We start from the raw sequence: 20,711 nt of genomic DNA, 5'->3' as shown, positions 1-20,711 counted from the left end.
TCGGGTGCACGCGCGCTCAGTAAATCCCCCGGACTATAATCGTCCTCATTTATTAATTTTCCACTTGATCTCGCAATAATTAACGAAGCGCAATCCGATTTACGCCGCCCTATGGGCGTCGAGCGATTTTATCCGATATCGAGGCTTATATTTCGCCCCAATAACTCCTCTACTTATTCTACAAATAATTTAATTACACGTAGATTGGATCTGGGCTGTAATCGATACGGTGGTTAGGTATGACTTGTTTTATCACGAAAGAATGACGTCATCGTTGTTCGAGATATGACGTCATCGACAATTTTTTTAAATAGCAACCCCCAATTTTGACCATGCCATTTGAAAGAGCGCGTCATTCTACATACACATATCATGAAAAATTATGGTGTTGCATAACAAAAATTTCAAGAAAATAATGTTTGAAGATTTTAAAATTTAATTTTCACAGTATTGAAAATGATAATGATTATGTNCAAAATTTTGACTCTTTTTCTCCAATTTTAACAATATTTCAAAGAAGTTTTCGAAAAAATACTGTGTAAAGCCCCTTTTCCATTATTGAATGTTTTTTTAACTCTAGCTTTCATTAAAAAAAAACATTTCCAAAACATAAAAGAAATACTTCTCAACTAAGAATAAAAATCAGCTATTTTAGAAATTCCTATGAAATGTGATAAAAATTCGTTCATTTTTATTCCACGAGCATTTTATATTTATACGACAGTTGATGGTTGATTTGATGTTTACTTAATATTAATTCTTATCACTTTATTATAATCTCTTTGTTACTGTCGGTCGTACTTCTCGCTCAGTAAAAAAAATCAACGTTCTCTGGAGATAAAATTCGAGATGTACCAAGATGACCCCGTCTAAGCGCACACCTTTTTTATGTGCGAAAGTTCATTCGTGGTTAACCTGCGCCTGTTTGTTTTACGAGATTTATATGTGTTATAAGTTCTAAAATTGGTGTAAGGAGAGAGCGTTGAACTGTGGTAAAATTATCGTGGAAAAAATTTAAACAAATATGTGACCCTGAATAGATTTAATGTGTACACAAAAATACGAGTGTATCGATAATATAATAGAACAATAAGTAAACTGTATGTTCCTCTTTGTCTGAAAATATATTTTTATAAAAAGTTCGGAAGTAGGTTTTTGCAGCAGCGAACGATGTCTGTGGTAGGTGACGATAAAGGTTTTCAATCTTCCACGTTATTTTTCTTTCTAGTTCTGTTTATGAATATAAGATGGATTGTTTTGTTCTGACTACTCGACTAACGGCAAATTCTCCTTCAATCGACCAGCCAACGGATATCAGCTATTAGAAAGCAATAACAGGCTACCGATAAAAAAAGCCACTCAGCCAAGGTTATTGTCTCTGAAGGATTTTCGGGTATAACGAGATGAGCTTCGGAGAATTCCCAGAAGTTTTACAGTTAACCGAATAATGAGATTGTAACCGGTATATACCAAGAGTTTCAGTAGTAATAGGTTTTTTATTCAATGTAAATAGTTCGTAATAGCAGACGAATAGGGGGTTATGTGGCGCTGTGCGCCACAGGGATCATACTTGGGGCCGTTGCGGGTTTGGATTTATGTCGAGAAAGTGTCGTGGTAGATTACTTTAAGAGTCATCGTCTGTTGTCTACCGAGTTATCAAAAAAAAATCAATTTGCTTAACTTATACCGTCAAATACTACACTGTTAGTAATTGATAACTAAGGTTTGACATTTTTGTGTGAAATTATTTTAGCAGCATCTCATTTTCTTGTGCTTTATTTAACAGTAACAGTTTCTTAAAGTTGTCGGCCACATACAACTTTATACGGACTAAACATAAAAATTAGGTCTTACAATAAAAATACCCAGTGCGGCAGCTGTACGAGGCATTTTTAAGTTTCTTAAATAAACCAAATTGCGCATGGCGGTTGAAATAACATATGCGTTTTAAGAAATATAGAAAAAATACACACAGGGGGATAAACAGACATTCTTATTTGATCACCTACGACAAAGCTACCGTTATCCCAAGATATCATGAAAAATGAAGGAGTTATCGTATAAATCATTTCTTTTAAGGCTCCAAGGCCTCTTAAAGAAGTAAAATTGTATCAATTGTTTTATAACTAATCGCTGCCTCTAATGTCATATAAACTCTCGTCAGTCCATTTTTTTACTACATTTTGTCCACGTAGTCGACTTTTTTTATAGAAAAAACTTACATCCGCGTAGCTTCTTTATTGATGAATTACTAAATCTTCCACTATTGTTGATAGTTTTGTAGGTGCACCATTAGATGTCGTCTCTTATATAGCACTGACAGTTGTTCATTGCGGTATAAAAAAAGATCTGAAGCCTACAATTATTACTATTATCAACTCAAATTCGCGATGCACTAGCTGTGGTGGCTGCATTCAATCGTCCTGGATACGTCTTTGTTCGAACGGAACCCCTGACCCTTTGCGATGGGTTAATTGTGCGAGGTTAATTAGATTGTCTGGCGAACTTCGTAAGATATGCGACAGATGAAAGATATTGTCCCTTCCTGGAATTGCGACTGGATTCGATGGAAGTTGGTTCGAAGTCGATATTGAATAAATGTTCAGAGTGACCGCGAAATGTCGATTAAATTATGTAATTCATTTTTTTTTCCCGTAATAGAAGCTATACTTTATAATTTTCCAAATCGCTTTTAATAAATTTAGCTCTTTCAGATTTCCAACATTTAACCTTATTATTTATTCGTAATTTTTTCTAAACAGTCATAAACGTGCAGAAGCGAGGAAAATATGGCACCATATTATTGTTTTTTATTGCGAGTACATATTAATATTTATATATCATAGTACAAAGTATATTAAACTATCGATAATGAAGTTCCACTTCGCCCCAAGGTTTATATTCACATGGAAATTGCGTTGCGTAATTGATATAAAGTAAAGTATCGACAAAAAATATGCAAATGAGGAGAAATCGCGATATTGTCTTTTTGAATTGTTGTATTCATCACATTTGGATTTGTATAATGGATATTTAAGTGTCTGTAAGGTGAAAAAATATGCAGATTGTGTGTTTCGCATAAATCTAGAGAGAACTGTGGTCATAAAATTAAAAAAAACTGTTGTAGATTCGTACGAAGCAAATTACATAAGGATGCTTTTCACTTTTTGGAATGGTAAAAAGTGTTTGCGAAATTTGACAACGCTTGAGAAATAGTGAAAGATTTGTCAAGTCTTTTTGGACTACCGGGATCAGAAATCTTTAGCAATTAAAGTAAACTATTTTTGTTAAAATCGGACAAATAACCTCATAGTGACCGCTTTTTATTTACGTCCGTTTATCGTCATAAAAGGAATCAATAAGCCACTATTGCGCAGCCTTGAAATTTGTGGAAAAACAGTTACTATGTACGGATTACTGCACTAGCATACCATATGGCTGCAAGATATAGATAATAGACATATCACACCAACGCAGATCGCTCTGGTTTTAATACGTGCAATAAAATATGATTTATCATTTTAAGTAGAGCTAATTCGGGCGATTGTTAACCATATGGGTCTGGGTTAATTGTATGTAGATCGGTGCCACGACCTTGGCGCTAGGGACACCCAAAGCCTAGTAAAAAAGTCCATCCGCAGAAATTAAGAGCGCAAATCGACCAGACTGGCTATTTTCTATTAAAAAAACGGACCTATTTTTATTCCAGTATATATTTTTAAGACAATGGCAGATTTTACACAGTTGAACAAACCTCAGACCTCGCAAAGTAGCACTACTGGAATTATCTGTCTAATCGGGCTACTCGTCTTCGTAGAATACACAAAAGGTCCCCGCAACCGTCGGAGACGCATTCCTTCTGCCGGAAAGGTTAACGCTATGTAACGCCGCGGGTCAGTCCAACCATTTGACGGCTGACTAAGCATCGAAACACTCGATTTGCCGCCCCTTCTGCCTCCTTAGACCCGTCGGTGTCGTTCCAGCTGAATAGACGGTGCCTCAGAGTCCGTGGTTCGTCAGCCAAGACCGCGTAAGCGCCGTGGGAACCGGCCGAGGCACCAGGCGTAGCGAGCGACTTATCTGTGCACTTGCGGTGGCCAGCTTCGATCTCCGATCATAATAGTACGCTACCGCGCCTTCTCCCGCACAAGTGCGAATTTTTCGTATGGATCGAGCACGAAATTCGCCCCTGTATATGTATCGCTGAGTGTATCGCCTTTAGGTCTCAAAGACCCGCAAGTTTATGAAATACAGGGTGCTATGAAACGGAGAGAATGTTGCTCTACCGTTTTCCTGCCTTTACTTACGTTTGATTATGATATTTGTGTCTGAGATATCGCGATTCTAATAGCTGAAATCCACAAATAAGAAGTGGATCTTATTTGTGGAAGGGCGAAATGGGCGGTGACTATTAGACGCCTTCATTATAGCCGTCTTTCTCTACCGCACGGATTTCTATGACTTACTTTATCGCTCTCAGGTAACGGCCGATGAACCATGGGGACTTTCCGACCCTGTATATGCATATCTTGTAGAACGCGACTCCTTCAACTTTTAGAATCGCGATATCTCAGGAATGGTGGTTCTTAGAAAAAAAAGTATTAGCACCATTTTTGTAGATAATTTTCAGATCTATAATTTTTGTCCGAGCTACTTTTTTGATAAAACTTACCGTTTTCGAAAAAAATCCAAAAAACCTCAAATTTTGACCTTTGACCCCGAATAACTTTTTTGGCACACATGGGATCGGTGGGGACTTTTGAGATTTTATTTCTAATGGTGTACTCAAGGTCTCCACCAAAATTTAGCTCTGTCGGAATTTTTGTTATTTGACCACTATTTTTATGACTGATTTGACCGGACTATATGTTCCTGTTGTATATTTAAATTGTTATATTTAGTTTTATGCTGTAAACACTCTATTCTGGAACAAAATATTTGTCTAAAAGCTATAAGTCCGTTTCTTTATTGGATAATATTTAAATAATAAAGTTGAACTTATCGAGAAAGCATCAATATTTATTTTTGGACAGGCATAGTTGAAGCGCAGCATCAAGGTTTTGCGGGCGTCCGCCTAAAGCAAATTCAATACCGCTAATGTGTTCATCAGCTAATTATCGCTAACCCGTCCCTCGATACACGATACGCTGGGCGTTCCTGCTGGGACGGATCCCGTATCGCCGCGTTATCTCCAGTATGGGTGTCAGCCAGACTTGTTTTTGTTTCTGTTATCGCGCGTGCCTTGGACTGCCTGTTTTCTTGGCCGCTATCGCGAAAACGATACCGCTTCGGCTGGTGGTGTAAACATTTTTGGTTCGCAATGCGCGAAATTTTGGCCATAGTCCTTTAGGAAAATCACTACGCGGCGTCATTTATTGTTTTATTGTCCTAAATTTTAACGGATGTTATGTCTAGGTCAAAGTTAATTATGACCGATATTTGGTCCGCAACTTTTGAACTATCGGGTCGATATTACAGAAATATTCAGTTATAATCGGGTGCACGCGCGCTCAGTAAATCCCCCGGACTATAATCGTCCTCATTTATTAATTTTCCACTTGATCTCGCAATAATTAACGAAGCGCAATCCGATTTACGCCGCCCTATGGGCGTCGAGCGATTTTATCCGATATCGAGGCTTATATTTCGCCCCAATAACTCCTCTACTTATTCTACAAATAATTTAATTACACGTAGATTGGATCTGGGCTGTAATCGATACGGTGGTTAGGTATGACTTGTTTTATCACGAAAGAATGACGTCATCGTTGTTCGAGATATGACGTCATCGACAATTTTTTTAAATAGCAACCCCCAATTTTGACCATGCCATTTGAAAGAGCGCGTCATTCTACATACACACAGATCATGAAAAATTATGGTGTTACATAACAAAAATTTCAAGAAAATAATGTTTAAAGATTTTAAAATTTAATTTTCACAACACTGAAAATGATAATGATTATGTAAAAATCGACTAAATGGTGCACCTCCTCATTGTGCAACACCTGTCCGTGCTTATTTAGATGAGCTGTTCCCGAATCGTTGGATAGGGAGAAGGGGGCCGATTGAGTGGCCAGCCAGATCGCCTGATTTGACACCCCTAGATTATTTCTTGTGGGGAAATTTAGGTAGAACATTAAGATGACGAAACCAATATTTATTAGGAATTTGGATGCGACAGTTATTTGTGCTTAATAGTCATGTTTTTGAATGACCATCGGCAAAACCATGATGATGTGACATAAAGGACTCTTCTGTTCCAGATTTGGTCCACTGTACGAATGAGCCCAACGTGTCGATCCCGCAACTGGCAAATTTGCTGATAGAAAGGTCCCAGAACACGAACTGGGTCGTGGTGTACAAGGCTCTCGTCACAGTCCACCACATGATGTGCTATGGAAATGAAGTAAGTATACCTTATTGACTCCCGGTAATAATTGCAATTACCTGCCCAGATTTCTTGTTTTTCTTCGATATTATGACGGTAACCGGCACGTATCCTTTGTTTGGTTAGTGTCGCGGAAAATTGATGGGTGCTGTTCAGTTTGCAGGAAACTGAAAGTACAATTTCTATTCGAAAACACACATTCGGTTGATAAGTGAGCAATTTTGTTTTTTGAGAACTAGAAAAGAAGGGACTTTATTACAGGGGCGTTCATTTGACCAAAAGTCATGCAAGAGATTCATAATTGCGTGAGTCTGCTGTCATTAACAAAATACTTCCTTTCAGAGATTCACCCAGTTCCTGGCATCCAGCAATAGCACGTTCCAGCTGAGCAATTTCCTGGATAAGAGTGGAGTTCAAGGTGAGCCTACTGATCGATCAATGATTAGATTTTTTTTTCTATTAATACAATCCATTCAGTGGGCATCGCCTACTGACGTCCCATCGTCCACTTAACCTATTCAGTGGTTCTTAAAGTGGTTGTTTTTTACTGACGCCAGTTTGTTAGATGTTACTTGATCCCAGATTCGTTTAAGAACGATTGTGGAAATATAATTTGGAACTAACAAATAATTAACTATAGAGAGATGTTTTCACAAAATCCAAAAGCAAATAATTACATATACGTTGGCGCCCAACGATATTTTGAATATCAAGTAACGTCTAACAGAATTAATATGTATTTGTTGTAAATGTAAATAAAATTAATAAAAACTGTTTTTCTTTTCGATTTCATCAGGGATCCTAAGTGTTAGGGCTGGTAAGTGGTTTTTAACACAAGTAGGGTTTTAGCTTTGCACTATTTACGTAGTTTTTAGATTTGGTAGAGGTAGGTATCATACATCGCGAAAGTTTTAAAAATAATACTTTGTCTTTTATAATAAGCCCGGTATTTTTGTACGTTTATCGACAGTTCGTTATTTCGGCTTGTTTTATCTACTAACTGTGCTCTGTGCTGTCTGAAGTAGGTCATACAGGGTGTGTCAAGCATTAAAATCGGAAATATTCCTAAATTTGGTCCTCCGGTCCAGTGGCTTGACTTTTGACTCATCCTGTATGTCGATCCTATTAAAATCACACTAACCGATGCCTTAGCTTCCCGAAATGTTTAACATTAACTAACCTATTGTGGCTAACAATTTGTTGGATTAAATTCGTATCGCTGATATTTTTAAAACTTTCAGTTGCTCATTGAATATGCTTTGTGCGTGCGTGTGAGTTGTTGGTTTCAGACAATATGAATGTGTTTTTTTCCACGACCTGTCGCGATAACACTTAAATATATTACCCTTGGTATTTGCCTAAACGTACACGCGAGTGTAAAAATTGTGATTAACATTCTAGGATCTCTTTCAGAATTCTATTTCATTATTAAAAAAGTAACCATTAAATTATTAGGGACACTTAATAGATTTCACGCGTAGAATAGTTTTTAATCGATTATTTTAATGGCCTTACTGGTTGTTTTCTTCTATGTGAATGTCATTAAAACATATTCAAACCAATTGTGGGTGATTCATAGACATGATCTGGTGTTCAAAACATCAACAAAATATCCAACGAGCAATGACGAATTGAAAAAGACAAATTTAATGGCCTTGTTGGATTTTATTTATAATAGAAAGCGACCTTGTCGATAATAGCCGGTGCTGAGGTACTGTTTTATAGAGGATTATTTAATTTTTTTTATGTAAATCGAAACGAAAATAACGAGCGTTTAAATAAAAACGTGGTTGAAGTTGGCTCTGACACATTGGACGTAGGGCGTAGCTTATAGCGACCAACTTAACCTCATTTCTCAACGAGCTGTATAACAGCTGTCAGTTTCAATAACAAAGCGGCGATACAGCGCTTTGACAGAAGACGTTTAAGTTCATTTGCTATACGCTACGCCCTACGTCCAAATTTTCAGAACCAACTTGACCACGTTTTTATTTGAACGCTGGTTATAAATCGGTTCTTTGGCAGTCCTTTCTATGGATCATTCACAGTTTGATCGATTTGATTATCGTCTCATCGTTTTTTCTTACATTTTTTGCCTTTTCTGCTGGGGATTGCGTCTGTTTATCCAGCATTGTTTGTAAAAAGCCGTTTATTTTAGGATACGATATGTCCCCGTTCATCAGAAGATACGCCAGATACTTGAACGAAAAGGCTCTGTCTTACAGAACCGTTGCCTTCGATTTTTGTAAAGTCAAAAGAGGGTAAGTAGTCTTGGAAAACTAGTATTGAAGTCTTAACATACTTTAAAATACATAAAACAATAATTATAATAGGTAGAAATAGGGTATTACCTCCGAATTTTTGACACACGGACCGATATTCATGAAAATTGGCGAGTAAGCTCATTTCACCCTCCTTTACAAAAGTTTCATATCCATAATGTGTGCTTATTGATTTTAGGGGATGAAAACTACCTCTTCTTGCAAAAAACGTAAAAACCGTAGATTTAAGCATTCTTTTATGTTTTGAATAATAATTTTTGATTTATTGCAACATTTCAACCCTTAAAATCTACCCTTTGTGAGGAAAAAAAAACAAAAATTAGTTTTCGCGGCTCTGAAATGTTTTGACGGAGCAATAACGAAGAATTGAATATTTTTTACTGTTTATGAAATAATACATGATTTATTGCAACGTTTCAACCCTTAAAAACCATCCTTACTGCAGAAATTAAAGCAAAAATTTTTTTTCACATATCATTTATAATGAATGAAAGATTTTTATTTCTTCTCAGTTAATTTTTGCTCTACAGATAATTGAAAGAGCATAAATATTACAAAAAATCACTTATCTTGTTATTTCGAAAAATAGGATTTTTTAAATTAAAAATTTTTTTTTTCCTTATTTCAAACTTTTTTTAAATTTAGGCATTCTAAACCGGTCAAACTTGCAGAGCCTATTATTAGCACCTAAATATTGTCAACTATACATGGATTACGCTTAATTTCTATTTTTATGGTTCAGCCATAGATTTTATTGTTGATTTTTTCTCCGAAAAAATGAGATGACCATTTTATTTTCATCATAACTCCGCGAGTTTTTGAGCTCCGAAATTTTTTCAAAAAGCATTTTAAAGGTCTTTCCAAGCACTTTAAAAAAGGTTGTATTCAATTTCTTCGAAAAATTAGTTCTTTCGTCATTATTTTACGGTAAAAGGTTCGATTTTACTTTCCGAAAAATAAACAATCACCTTTAGAGTGTGATAACTCGGTTATTATTACATTTACGGTAATCAACAAACAATGAATCGATTCGTTATTTCAAAAGCTTTATTTTTGCTTTATATGGGTTTTTCGATAGAACGTAAGGTTTTCGAATTATTTATCAAAAATGGTTGAAAAACATACACTTTTCAGATGAAAAATCAACATTTTCAATCCCAAATAACTCGGAAAATATTAATTTTTGGAAAAAACGTTATAGAGCATTTTTTGCTTAGAATCATCCCTCTATTGATTTTTAAAATACTGTCATATACTGAGCTATAAGTACCATTTACAATTGCAAAAAAAACTAAACAAAGAAATAGCAAAACACGTAACTGCCGTAGGGGCAAGAAGCCTATGCTCCTGCAGACTGTTTCTGGATTTGTGCAATACGAATTGGTACAGGGCCAATATTTTTGCTACCTTTTAAAAGTCTTAGTTTTCTAATCACATAAAATTACATGGTTTTATTCCATTTATCGGATGTGGATTTTTAATTTTATTCACTACAAATTCCACGTCCTTCATATTTAAAATGACTGTGGTTAAAATGAGATCTTTACTAATAGTATCAGTTTCTTCTTGTAGGAAGGAAGATGGCATGCTGCGTACGATGAACTCCGACAAGCTACTCAAAACCCTCCCCGTTCTCCAAAACCAACTGGACGCCCTCCTAGAATTCGACTGCTCAGCCAACGATCTCACCAACGGCGTCATCAACATGTCCTTCATGTTACTGTTTAGGGATCTAATCAGGCTTTTCGCCTGCTACAATGATGGTATAATTAATTTGTTAGGTGAGTCATTTAATTGCTCGTTTTTCACTTTTTATCGTTTATTTCCCTCCTAGAGAAATTTTTTGATATGAACAAGAAGCAATGCAAAGAAGCCTTAGATATTTATAAGAAGTTTCTGATAAGGATGGATAAGGTGGCGGAGTTCTTGAAAGTAGCGGAGGTAAGTAATACGGATTCTATGGGAGCGCCGTCTAGTATTGTTCTTCCCGTCGTTGAACTAATCCGTAGTAATAATTCCAGAATGTCGGAATCGACAAGGGCGACATACCGGATCTCACGAAGGCCCCCAGTAGCCTCCTCGACGCGTTAGAACAGCACCTGAACTACGTAGAAGGGAAAAAATCGTCCAGCGGTGGTTCCACACAAGCACAAAGGTGATACCTAGTCCCCGTTAAAGTTTCTTCACAATAACGTTGAATTATATCTCTTCCAGCAACAACAACCAAAAGAACGTCAAGTCGGCTGTAACGGCTCTGTCGACTACCAGTAACGCTTTCGGAAATGTCGTGGCGAACGGTCGCTTCGATGCGCCGCCCAACGGGATCGACGAGAACCTCAAGTTGCAGATCCTGGCCGAAGAGGAAGCCGCGATTAATCGGTTCAAGGCGAAGTTATCTCCGTCCACGGCGAACAACCCGTTCCTGAGCAACTCCTCTTCCTCCACCACGGTATCCTCGCAGGCCACTTCTACCCCTGCGGTGGATCTCTTCGCAATCGAGGTCGAACCACCGCAACCGAAGGCGTCCGACGACCTCCTGCAACTGTCGAACCCCTTCTCGGACGCCTTCTCGCAGCCCCAGCCCGCGGCGGCCAACCATTCGCCCTTCTTACCCCCGCAACAGAATAACATCTGGATGGCGAATGGAAATGGTAAGTGTGCAGTTACGGAGCAAATAGTGTTCGATGAACCGAAAGTTGCTACTTTTCGCAATTGAAAAGGTGGCTTTTTGTTTTATGTCGTTGTTTATTTGAGGTTATGGAGCTGTCAGTCCTGTGACAAACCCTGTGATATCCAACGGATCTTTCGTGTCCGAGAATAATTTCGCTTCTGTATTCGGGAATAGCGACGCTAAAGGTAAGTGGCGCCGATCTTTAATCGCTACACCACACCACTGTTTATCTCACTGAGCCGACGAGCTTTCCCTAACTGAATTTTTGGGCATGTTAGTGTTGCACAAACTTTTTTTGTCGGCACAAACACCTTTCGTCCGCTTTTTGTCAGACTCGATGTTTACGTTATTATCCGGTTCGAAGGACCAGTAAAACGTTCTGTAATAGAAAACTTTCTTTGATCCACATTTTTCATGTTGTTTTTTTATCCGAAGAATTTTACAGGTAAAAAAGCAGTCGAGACTGTGATTTTAACATTTCTTTCCTACTTTTTTTACCTGCACTATGTTTTACTGTAAAATAATTTTATATTTCAGCAAGGTGCTTCAAATGATTTAAACGAATGCTTACGTTTAATTTGTTGCAAAATACGCCTTAATAATAATTTATAGTTAAAGACTGGCTAAATGAACGATTTGAAGCATCCTCTAACAAATAGCTTGTTTAAATATTTCTATTCACTTGTTCTGTCCTTCCGTCGATTACATGTAACTAATCGGCTTTCTGTTTTTTCCGCAAGCTGCCGGAGAGACAAAAGCCTCCTTTAACCCCTTTCTGGTGGAGGACACCACTCCCTCCCTACTCGACATGGACTCTCCCACGAAATCCGACACGCCCATCCTTAAGGTCCTCGATTTCTTCCAAAAACAGTACGTCTCGGACGTTTGCAGTCCCGACACCGACACTGCCGTACAAGATAAGACTGATCCCGTCAAAACTGTCTGATTTTCGTTTTTCGTCGTCGCTTCCCCAATCCAAACTTTGATATCCCCGTCTCTGTTCCCCGACAATAATTTTATATGTAGAGATGTAGTTGACTCGTACGACGTAATGGTGATGTGTAAGTGTGTGTTCTCTGGTGGACTATGCGTAGTTGCAGGTGCTTTAGAGCATCTCTCAGGTGAATTTTGGTGTAGCCTGTTCGGTGTTTAGTTCGCTTTTTTTGTGTTCTCACGGTATTGTGTGCTTAGTGCATGCCCTGTGTATTTCTTGTCGTTATGGTTCGAGGGACTGAATTTTCTCAAATTTGCTGACAAAGAGGTGCCATAAATCTGGTAGAATCATAAGAAAAACGGTAATTTTTTCTTAGAGGCGCGTATTTTTTTAAAATTGTGTCACAAGATATGTCCGTTTTGAAAATTTCGATTTTGGTTAAAAAATGGCTCCATTTGGAGCGTTTATGGGACAAGGATATCAACAAAGTCACAGTTAAATGTACTTATTTCAAATGCGGAAGAACAAAGAACTGAAACTGAATCCCTCACTTGGTCACCGTCGACCCACACTATCTCCCTGCACACGCATTGCAGGTTGCCGATAATCCTGTTGTAAATTCATGAGTTAAAGTTTAATAAATTGAAGTGTATTCTAAAAAAGTAATTATGACTTGACTCGAAGATCGTTTTTGGACCCACAGGGTTCATGATACGAAGAAGATTAATTTGTTTGATCGTCTGGCTGTTGAATTTATGGCGCCTTTTTCCAAAACACGGATAAAGGATTAGTGATTTTTTTTTCATTGTGTAAATTCACTAGTCTCTAAAAAAATATCTTAAAAACCAGTATACAAGAATTTTTACGGGAGGACGATTTGCAAAATAGTTCGTTTTAATTTTGATTTTGAGAGATAAACTGCAAGAGTACCCTTTTACCTCTGTAGCTGTTGATATTGAACGGTTTTTTAAACTGGCAGATTTTCGGTTGTGCTTATTCATACGATTCTTGCGTTTTTAACTTGTACGCTCCGGTATTGATTATTATTTCGCTCTCAGGGAGTAACTTCGACGCGCTGGGGGGAGTCCTGCAGCCGATGAACGCCAGCGGGCCAGCCAGCAATAACTCGACGTATCCCAGCGATAACAATGCCAACAACAACAATAACCAGCCGCCCTCCAACAACGGTCTCCTGACCGGAGACCTGGAATCCAGCCTGGCCTCGCTCGCCGAAAACCTCACGATAAACAACAGGGCAGTGCCGGTGAAGTAAGTTGTATTTACACGTTTCGGTACCTTTTGGAAAAAAAAACGATGTCATTTTCAGCCCGTTTCTGTACGATATTTGAGTCGTTTTTCGAGTTGCGCGCTTTGCGATTTATAAATTCAAGTAATCGTTGGACGTAATAGTTTGTTGAGACCGTACGGCTGAAATTCAAGTTAAAGTCTGCCGAAAACGTAACGATCGTGACTTGAAGGCTTCCTAGGAATTTATCGTTCAATTTTTTTTTTAATAGGGGCGTACAGTGGAACTCGCCTAAGAACGGTTCGAAACAGGGAAGCAACTGGAGCCCACAGCCGATATCCGCTACGACGGGCGCCGGGTACAAGCCAATGAACCAGTCGATGAGTAGTTCGCCGTTTAGTAGTATGACGACGGCCCCCGTGCAGCCCCAGATGTACACCCAGCCAATGTTGGTAAGTCGATTAAACAGTAGGTGTTGAAACGGTAAAAAAAAGAAGGTCATTGTCTCCGGTGACCTCCTCACACACCTGATTTATATGCCAACACTGTCTTTTGTAGAGATTAGAGAAGTAAATCTGTATAGGTCCGCAGTGTAAGTGCCATATGTCAATCCAGAAAATGATAAAATAACGAGAAAAAAAAATTTAAAAAAAAATTCTATTTTTGAAAATGATATTGAAAATTTTTAAATATCTTGAGCGACCTCTAAAAAATTTTTTTTTGAGCTGATTTTTTGAGAGGCCTCTTAAAACATGATAAAATAACGTATTTTCACAAGACACGAAAAAAAAATATTCGTTTTTTTTGGGCCACTCTAATGTATATGAAACAGGTTCTGTAGCACCTACAGACTAGTAGGTCTCTTTGCCAGTAGGTACAAATCAATGCTTTGTGCCGGTAGGCATTGGGCAGCAATAACATTTAAGATTTGACATATACTTTATAGGTTATATTTCACAGAGCGACCTACAAACTAATGCGATATGGCAGTAGGCATGACATTTAAGAAGTAGGTTATATTTCATGAACATTATTCGTTTTTAGATATTTACAATGTTTTTTTTAAATGTATTTATAGACTCAACTTCAGACCTACCTCGCCTAAGACTTTCCGTTTATTTTGAGGTATTTCGATGCACATATAGCATTTATACCGTGGATTTCCCGTATAGCATTAAAAAATTTATACTTTCTTCTAATTAAGGTTATTTCGACAGGGTATGCGTCCCATGGCGGTGAATCCCATGATGATGGCTCCGATGCAGGGCGTTGGAGCCGTGAATCCGCCGCCCAACCAGATGGGGCAGTCCCTGTTGTTCCACTGATAACTCTAGTATTTGTATGAATGTAGGTACGCCATCCCATAAGTGTATATAATACAATTTTTTTTTCAAGTGTAACAATCAAGGGTACAATAATAGTTTATAGTTATCCAGTTCTGTACATATCCACTTCTTTTAAGTAAAGCGATTGCAAGTTTCGTACGTTCCGTGTAGCCGTTTGATCTTTTTTGGACTGCGTCGGTGCGTGTGTGAAGTCGTAATAGTTGAATGGAAGAGTAGATTGTGAAATTTTACATTTACCGTTTCCATTGGAAGTACTACGACTCCACGCGTGTAATCCGTTTTATACATAAGTTGTTAGTTGAATCGATATATCTTTTTTAGGCTAATAGTAAAGAAAGTTGTCAGGATTTGAAAGTGTCAGAGCCATTTATCGATGTTATTACATATTTTAGATATAATCGTAGATCTTCATACTTTTAACACGATCCAAAACCCGTTTATTGTTGCAGGATGTCACTGAATTCTCTCTAACTTATCAATGAATGTAATAAAGTGATTTTAGCTGTTTTGGAGAGCAGTGGTGAATTATGTGATACACAGTTTTTGTTAGCGCGATGAACTTCGTTACAGATCAGAAGCGGGATGTAACTTTCTGAGTCGTGTTAATAGAAAAATTGGGGTTTTTGCCCTGAACATATCAGTTCTAAATTATGTATTAGATAATGTCTGTATTTCTGGTCGAAGTTCATTGCAATTCTGTTATCTAGGGCAACCCGAGAGTAAATCATTGAACTGAGCGTAGTTAGGAAATCTAGAACGTATTTATTGGCAACGCCCAACGCGAGACAATAAAGAAAATGTTGGAAGCGGTCCATTTTTAAATATAAATTACTTTTATGGATATTACTGTTATGCCGCGCCATCCGAGAGTGGTAGTTGCGAGTTAGGAATAAATCAATGTATTATATATTTTTTAAAATGTTTCTTTTCTATTGCCATAACGCGAGACGTTTAAAAACGAGGCGATCGAAACGTCGGGTCAAATGTGTTGACGTGCTAATTTGCAACGTTTCGTTCGTCCGGCTCTCGCAAGAAAGTGTCGGCACAAATTTTGTATAGCACTTGTAGTACACACGTTTTAAGTGCACGAGCCACCATTTTGTGTAGGTACTCTTCATTATTATTTACTTATGTATTAAATTAGTGCATTTTATTCAACCAGCTTCTGCAATAGAGGATTTTGTTAAACTTAAGTGTATTACAATAAAAATTTATTACGAAACGCCAGTCTCTCATTCTGAACCCAACCAATCTCTCCTTTTGATCCCTCGTAACGATTTAGATGTTCTGTGATGAAATCGATACTTTTATTATTATTATTACACAATATTTACAATTCACTTTAAAATACATCGTGAAAATAATTCGGTTGTGCCGCCACCCTAACGCACGTCAGCAGTTTCTGAAATCGATCGTGTTAAAAACAACGTAAACGTTATTTTATTCGTGACTTACCGCTTTCCAGCCCTAGGAATCCTGCCAGCCAGCCTTTTCCGCCGTTGTGGGTCGACGAGCTGTATTCGATGTCGATCCGAGAATTGGACCGCAGGATGGCCGGATTATCCTGAAACAATATCAAGGTGACTCGTGCGTGTCGGAATTATCATACGTCTAACTTACGTGTTGACAGAACGTGCGAATCAGCTTGTTATTTAAATACGTCGTTATCCTGACGTACGTCTGGTCGCAACTGCCTTGAATGTCGAAAGCTGAAAAGATTCTCCGTTTTTAAAAAGCTACGAGGCCTAATAATTAATTTTTCAAGTTTATAGCATCTAAAAAATAAGATCCCCGAAAGTTTTCAGTAGTTCTTTTTTATTAAGAAGATATATGAATGTCGAACTACCAAAATGGTTTGAATGTGGGTGAAAAAATATCAATGTCGAGTAGCGATGACATTTACTTTGGAGGTTATGTCTCACTGAGCAATCTACCGCGTACTGCAGTAGGTCCAAAGTAACGTTTTTACCACCAGTAGGCATCGAGTAGCAATGACATTTAAGACGACGTAATTTGTAGGTTATGTCTCACAGAGCAACCTACCGCGTACTGCAGTAGGTCCAAAGTAACGTTTTTACCAGTAGGCATCGAGTAGCAATGACATTTAAGACGACGTAATTTGTAGGTTATGTCTCACAGAGCAACCTACCGCATACTGCAGTAGGTACAAAGTAACGTTTTCACCAGTAGGCATCGAGTAGCAATGACATATAATTTGTAGGTTATACCTCACAGAGCAACCTACTGCAGTAAATGCTTTGTAGATTATCTCATCCACACTCAAACGGAGCCTTTTACTTCCAACTCGAATTCAAAAGACATATTATTTATATTCATGTTATTTCATAAAAAAATTTTTACGTACCGTGGAATTTTAAAGCAGCATACAGCTCCACCGGCACCCTAATCACCCATCTGCAAACCATGTCATTCCTGAATTGATTCGGGTACAACGGGCTAGACACGCGTCCCCTGTACGCGTATAGTTCGCCGCCACATCCTCTGCCTGCGTCCGTCGATGTGTACCCCACGCCGTAAGCCGCGGGATATTTCGAAATATTATAGACGTGAAGGTATAATTTGTTGCTGAAAGAGAACACTGGATCCGGAAGTTGATTGCCGCAGGAATGCGACAGCAGTTGCCCGTCGGGTGCGCCGTCTCTCACCTGTTTTCAATTCCAATTAAAACGTATTTAGACGAGCGTAGCAGTTTCTCACCTCAAAACCTGTACCGCGGCAGGCTGCGTTGTAGAAAATATAAAACCTATCAAAATATAATGAAATTGTACGATTTTCAGGCACGTTAATTGTGATGACGCAATCGGATGTGTGTCTGGGGGAGTATACGTAGCCCTGAAGGCTCGTATAATTCCTGTTGCAACCTATAAAATCACGAATATAGAAGCGGCTGGTTTTCTTTATACGAAACTTACCAGTCAGCCTGTACTCTAATTTAAAACCTCTGCCCTGTTGCGTTGATAACAGACTTTTAAACGTTACCGTTACAGAATTCTTTACTGAGTAATAGTCCAAAACGGAGTCTAAGTTACTGCAAAACGTATGCCTCGCTGAATAATAATTGTAGTCCTACAAATAAAAAAAACGAAAATCTTTTCACTCGACATCGTGCGGTAAGTTGCAAAATTTATTTATAAAAAATATTTCGATGCTTACCATAAAAATGGCTCTACTCGTTTGAGGTTGCACGCCTGCCGTTGCGATTTGTCCGTCGGGATCTTCTGCTACGATCACCTTATCGCCGTTACAAACGAGAGAACTATCACTACTTCCCGTTAGATTGAAGTCTGTGAAGTGCAATTCGATTGCGTCCCACGAGTTGTTAGCGGTAATCGCCCAGTTGCACGCTATATTAGGTGGATATTTATCCGGGTAATTTGGGGAAGTTAAAGTTTTTATCTCCGTGGTAGCTTCTAATATGGAAGGGCCACATTTGGCTACAACAGAAAAAAATCGACATGTAAACGGACGTGCCACAAGGAACAGTATTTAGTCGAATACTTATGGTGGCCTACAAACAAGATTACCCGACAGAAAATGGCGATACATATAACCTGCAAAGCATATGCCATATGTCATTTGGGTTAATCTCATTGCTCGTTAATCTGTACTGATCAAGCGGTCATAGCCGCTACAAATTAGTAGGTCATTTTACCACTAGCAATGACAAATAAGATATGACATACTTGTAGGTCATTACACCAGTAGGTACAAAGTAACACTTTGTCAGTAGGTATTATGTCTTTGTCGGTAGGTACAAAATAATGCTCTGTCAGTAGGCATTGTATCTCACAGAGCGACCTACCGTAGTAGGTACAAAGTAATGCTTTGTCAGTAGGCATTATATCTCGCAGAGCGACCTACTGCAGTAGGTACAAAGTAATGCTTTGTCAGTAGGAATTATGTCTACACTAGTAGGTACAAAATAATGCTTTGTAGGCATTATATCTCACAGAGCGACCTACTGCAGTAGGTACAAAGTAATGCTTTATATCAGTAGGCCTCGAATAGCAAAGACATTTGACATATGTAGGTTATATCTCACGGATACACATAATATCACACTTTGCTGTAATATAAGACATTTTAAACAATTAAATACGTAAATAAATAAACGTGCAGTTTTAAAGCTAAGAAAAAAAATTATCAAAACGTACAAGACAAGTTTGAAAACAATAAAAAAAAGGTCTTTAAGCATGAATTTATATGCGAGTTTAAACAAGTGTTAAAATAAACTTTTTTTTTAATCCTGCAATTTATTCTCCTGAGAATTCGTAAGAGACACGTTTACTTACATATTACCGGTGTCAAGATCGCTTTGAAGGCACTGCTTCGACGACCCGTAACCACGAGCCTAATATAGCACCTATTCAAAGACGTGCTGAACTTGCGATATTCGGGCCTCGCATTCGACTTGCTGTCCAATTTTTCTATTAGTTCTGAAAAAGGCGACAATCCGTCGCGTACCTACGATCGGAATTTAATAAAACGCACGTAAACCGGAGTACCTAATACTGACCTCTATGAAGGAACACGAAGTGCTATTATCGGTACACGCTCCCGGTAGGTCGAGTTCCGTAAAGTGGACTTGTATTTGGTGGTCCAACGGGGCCTTAATTTTCCATCCGCAATCCAGATTTTCCAGGTCGGGCGCTTGTATATATTTAGTTTCTGTAAGGTTTATGGTACCGCCGCAGCCTTCAGACGGTCCTAAAACGCAAAGTAAATTATTTACGTAAGACGTTCCTTGAAATTTTCTTCCTTTGCGGTGGATTTAATCGAATTATTACCCACCGTGAGTGAAGTACACTTGCGCCTTGAAATTCTTGTAGTAGGTGGTGTAAGATTCCAGTTTTACCGACATACTACCAGTGTCGGCCAATATTGGGGACAAGTCGGTCACACTACCAGACAACGAGGCCAGTTTATTCTCCTGTTTCTCGCTCAAACCTTTGTATATATCGACACTGTTGAACACATGGTTCCCTTGTATATCCATAGATATTATTCTACAATAAAAAAATGCGCTTTTTTTTCACAAAAGTTTTTCTAAAATATTGTATGAAATGAAGTGAACAATGTTCTCCAGTACCAAAAATCTGGGTGTGCGAAATATTTCCATCGCAAAAGTCAAGTTCCTAATTGTTGATATTGAATCAAGAAAAAATTACTACTTATGTGATGTTACAACTGTTTAATGTTTTTCCGCCGATTTGTAAACACATTTAGCAGAGGTAGCAACGTTTGGCACTCATCTTCCCAGAAAACGTTCTGCGTACAAGCGAGAACCTGCTAATACATTTTAGCCCAGTAAATGAAATTTGCAATACATGTAAATCAAAAGGTAATTCGTTTCAGACTGAAACTTGGTTTAGTCGTTAGTTTTGGCAAAAATAAATAATATTTCCCAAAAAGTATCGGTTTAAAACAACAAGATCATTGTTTAAACAATGATTATAATGTAAATATGACCGAAAATTGAGTTTTTTAGCTGTATTAAAAGGCGCTTTCCAACAGGAGTTTTTGCATTTGTTTATACTTATAGGTTTTCAAAAAACGCTTCATTTGAGACGTGCTAAATTAAAATCCGTTAAGAATTTGTTTAAATAATTGCAAAAAACCAGCCAAATTTGAATTTGCTCTAAATAAAAGAAAAGAGCATAAATCGTCTCTAAACTGCAGTAAAAGTTGTATTTTGTTGCGCTTAAGTAACCCTGAAAATTTGGTAAAAAAATATTTATTTGTTTACGAGTTTTTGCATTTATTTATTAGAAATAGCATTTTTTCAATTGGAAAGACGCGGTTGTTAGCGTTATAATAAAG

The 20,711-nt window shown here is 37.9% G+C and overlaps 2 protein-coding genes across 4 annotated transcripts in view; one reads left to right on the top strand and one right to left on the bottom strand.

Annotated features, from left to right (window-relative positions):
• The window catches only part of LOC108910433 (phosphatidylinositol-binding clathrin assembly protein LAP), a 36,911-nt gene extending 20,819 nt beyond the window's left edge, over window positions 1–16,092 (top strand). Inside the window, exons 2-13 of one of the 3 annotated variants that reach the window (XM_018715024.1) lie at window positions 6,267–6,409; window positions 6,734–6,809; window positions 7,188–7,208; window positions 8,550–8,652; window positions 10,246–10,454; window positions 10,508–10,614; window positions 10,695–10,828; window positions 10,888–11,324; window positions 11,428–11,529; window positions 13,337–13,547; window positions 13,796–13,976; window positions 14,742–16,092. In XM_018715024.1, the coding sequence (XP_018570540.1) occupies window positions 6,267–6,409; window positions 6,734–6,809; window positions 7,188–7,208; window positions 8,550–8,652; window positions 10,246–10,454; window positions 10,508–10,614; window positions 10,695–10,828; window positions 10,888–11,324; window positions 11,428–11,529; window positions 13,337–13,547; window positions 13,796–13,976; window positions 14,742–14,849 (1,832 nt within the window). In that variant the 3' untranslated portion in view covers window positions 14,850–16,092. The remainder of the gene's footprint in view (window positions 1–6,266; window positions 6,410–6,733; window positions 6,810–7,187; window positions 7,209–8,549; window positions 8,653–10,245; window positions 10,455–10,507; window positions 10,615–10,694; window positions 10,829–10,887; window positions 11,325–11,427; window positions 11,530–13,336; window positions 13,548–13,795; window positions 13,977–14,741) is intronic. The other 2 variants (XM_018715026.1, XM_018715027.1) reach the window with 2 other exon arrangements.
• A 71-nt stretch (window positions 16,093–16,163) lies between these two features.
• Window positions 16,164–20,711, bottom strand: part of LOC108910432 (cubilin) — a 31,220-nt gene continuing 26,672 nt past the window's right edge. Inside the window, exons 50-59 of the mRNA XM_018715023.1 lie at window positions 19,683–19,897; window positions 19,408–19,598; window positions 19,184–19,355; window positions 18,045–18,325; window positions 17,804–17,957; window positions 17,589–17,752; window positions 17,236–17,536; window positions 16,491–16,579; window positions 16,326–16,434; window positions 16,164–16,272 (exon numbers count right to left, since the gene is read on the bottom strand). Coding sequence (XP_018570539.1) covers window positions 16,253–16,272; window positions 16,326–16,434; window positions 16,491–16,579; window positions 17,236–17,536; window positions 17,589–17,752; window positions 17,804–17,957; window positions 18,045–18,325; window positions 19,184–19,355; window positions 19,408–19,598; window positions 19,683–19,897 — 1,696 coding nt within the window. The 3' untranslated portion in view covers window positions 16,164–16,252. The remainder of the gene's footprint in view (window positions 16,273–16,325; window positions 16,435–16,490; window positions 16,580–17,235; window positions 17,537–17,588; window positions 17,753–17,803; window positions 17,958–18,044; window positions 18,326–19,183; window positions 19,356–19,407; window positions 19,599–19,682; window positions 19,898–20,711) is intronic.

This window comes from Anoplophora glabripennis, unplaced genomic scaffold, assembly GCF_000390285.2.
Source record: "Anoplophora glabripennis isolate ALB-LARVAE unplaced genomic scaffold, Agla_2.0 scaffold252, whole genome shotgun sequence".
Classification (NCBI taxonomy): Eukaryota; Metazoa; Arthropoda; class Insecta; order Coleoptera; family Cerambycidae; genus Anoplophora; species Anoplophora glabripennis.
This window is presented reverse-complemented; position numbering and strand designations above follow the sequence as displayed.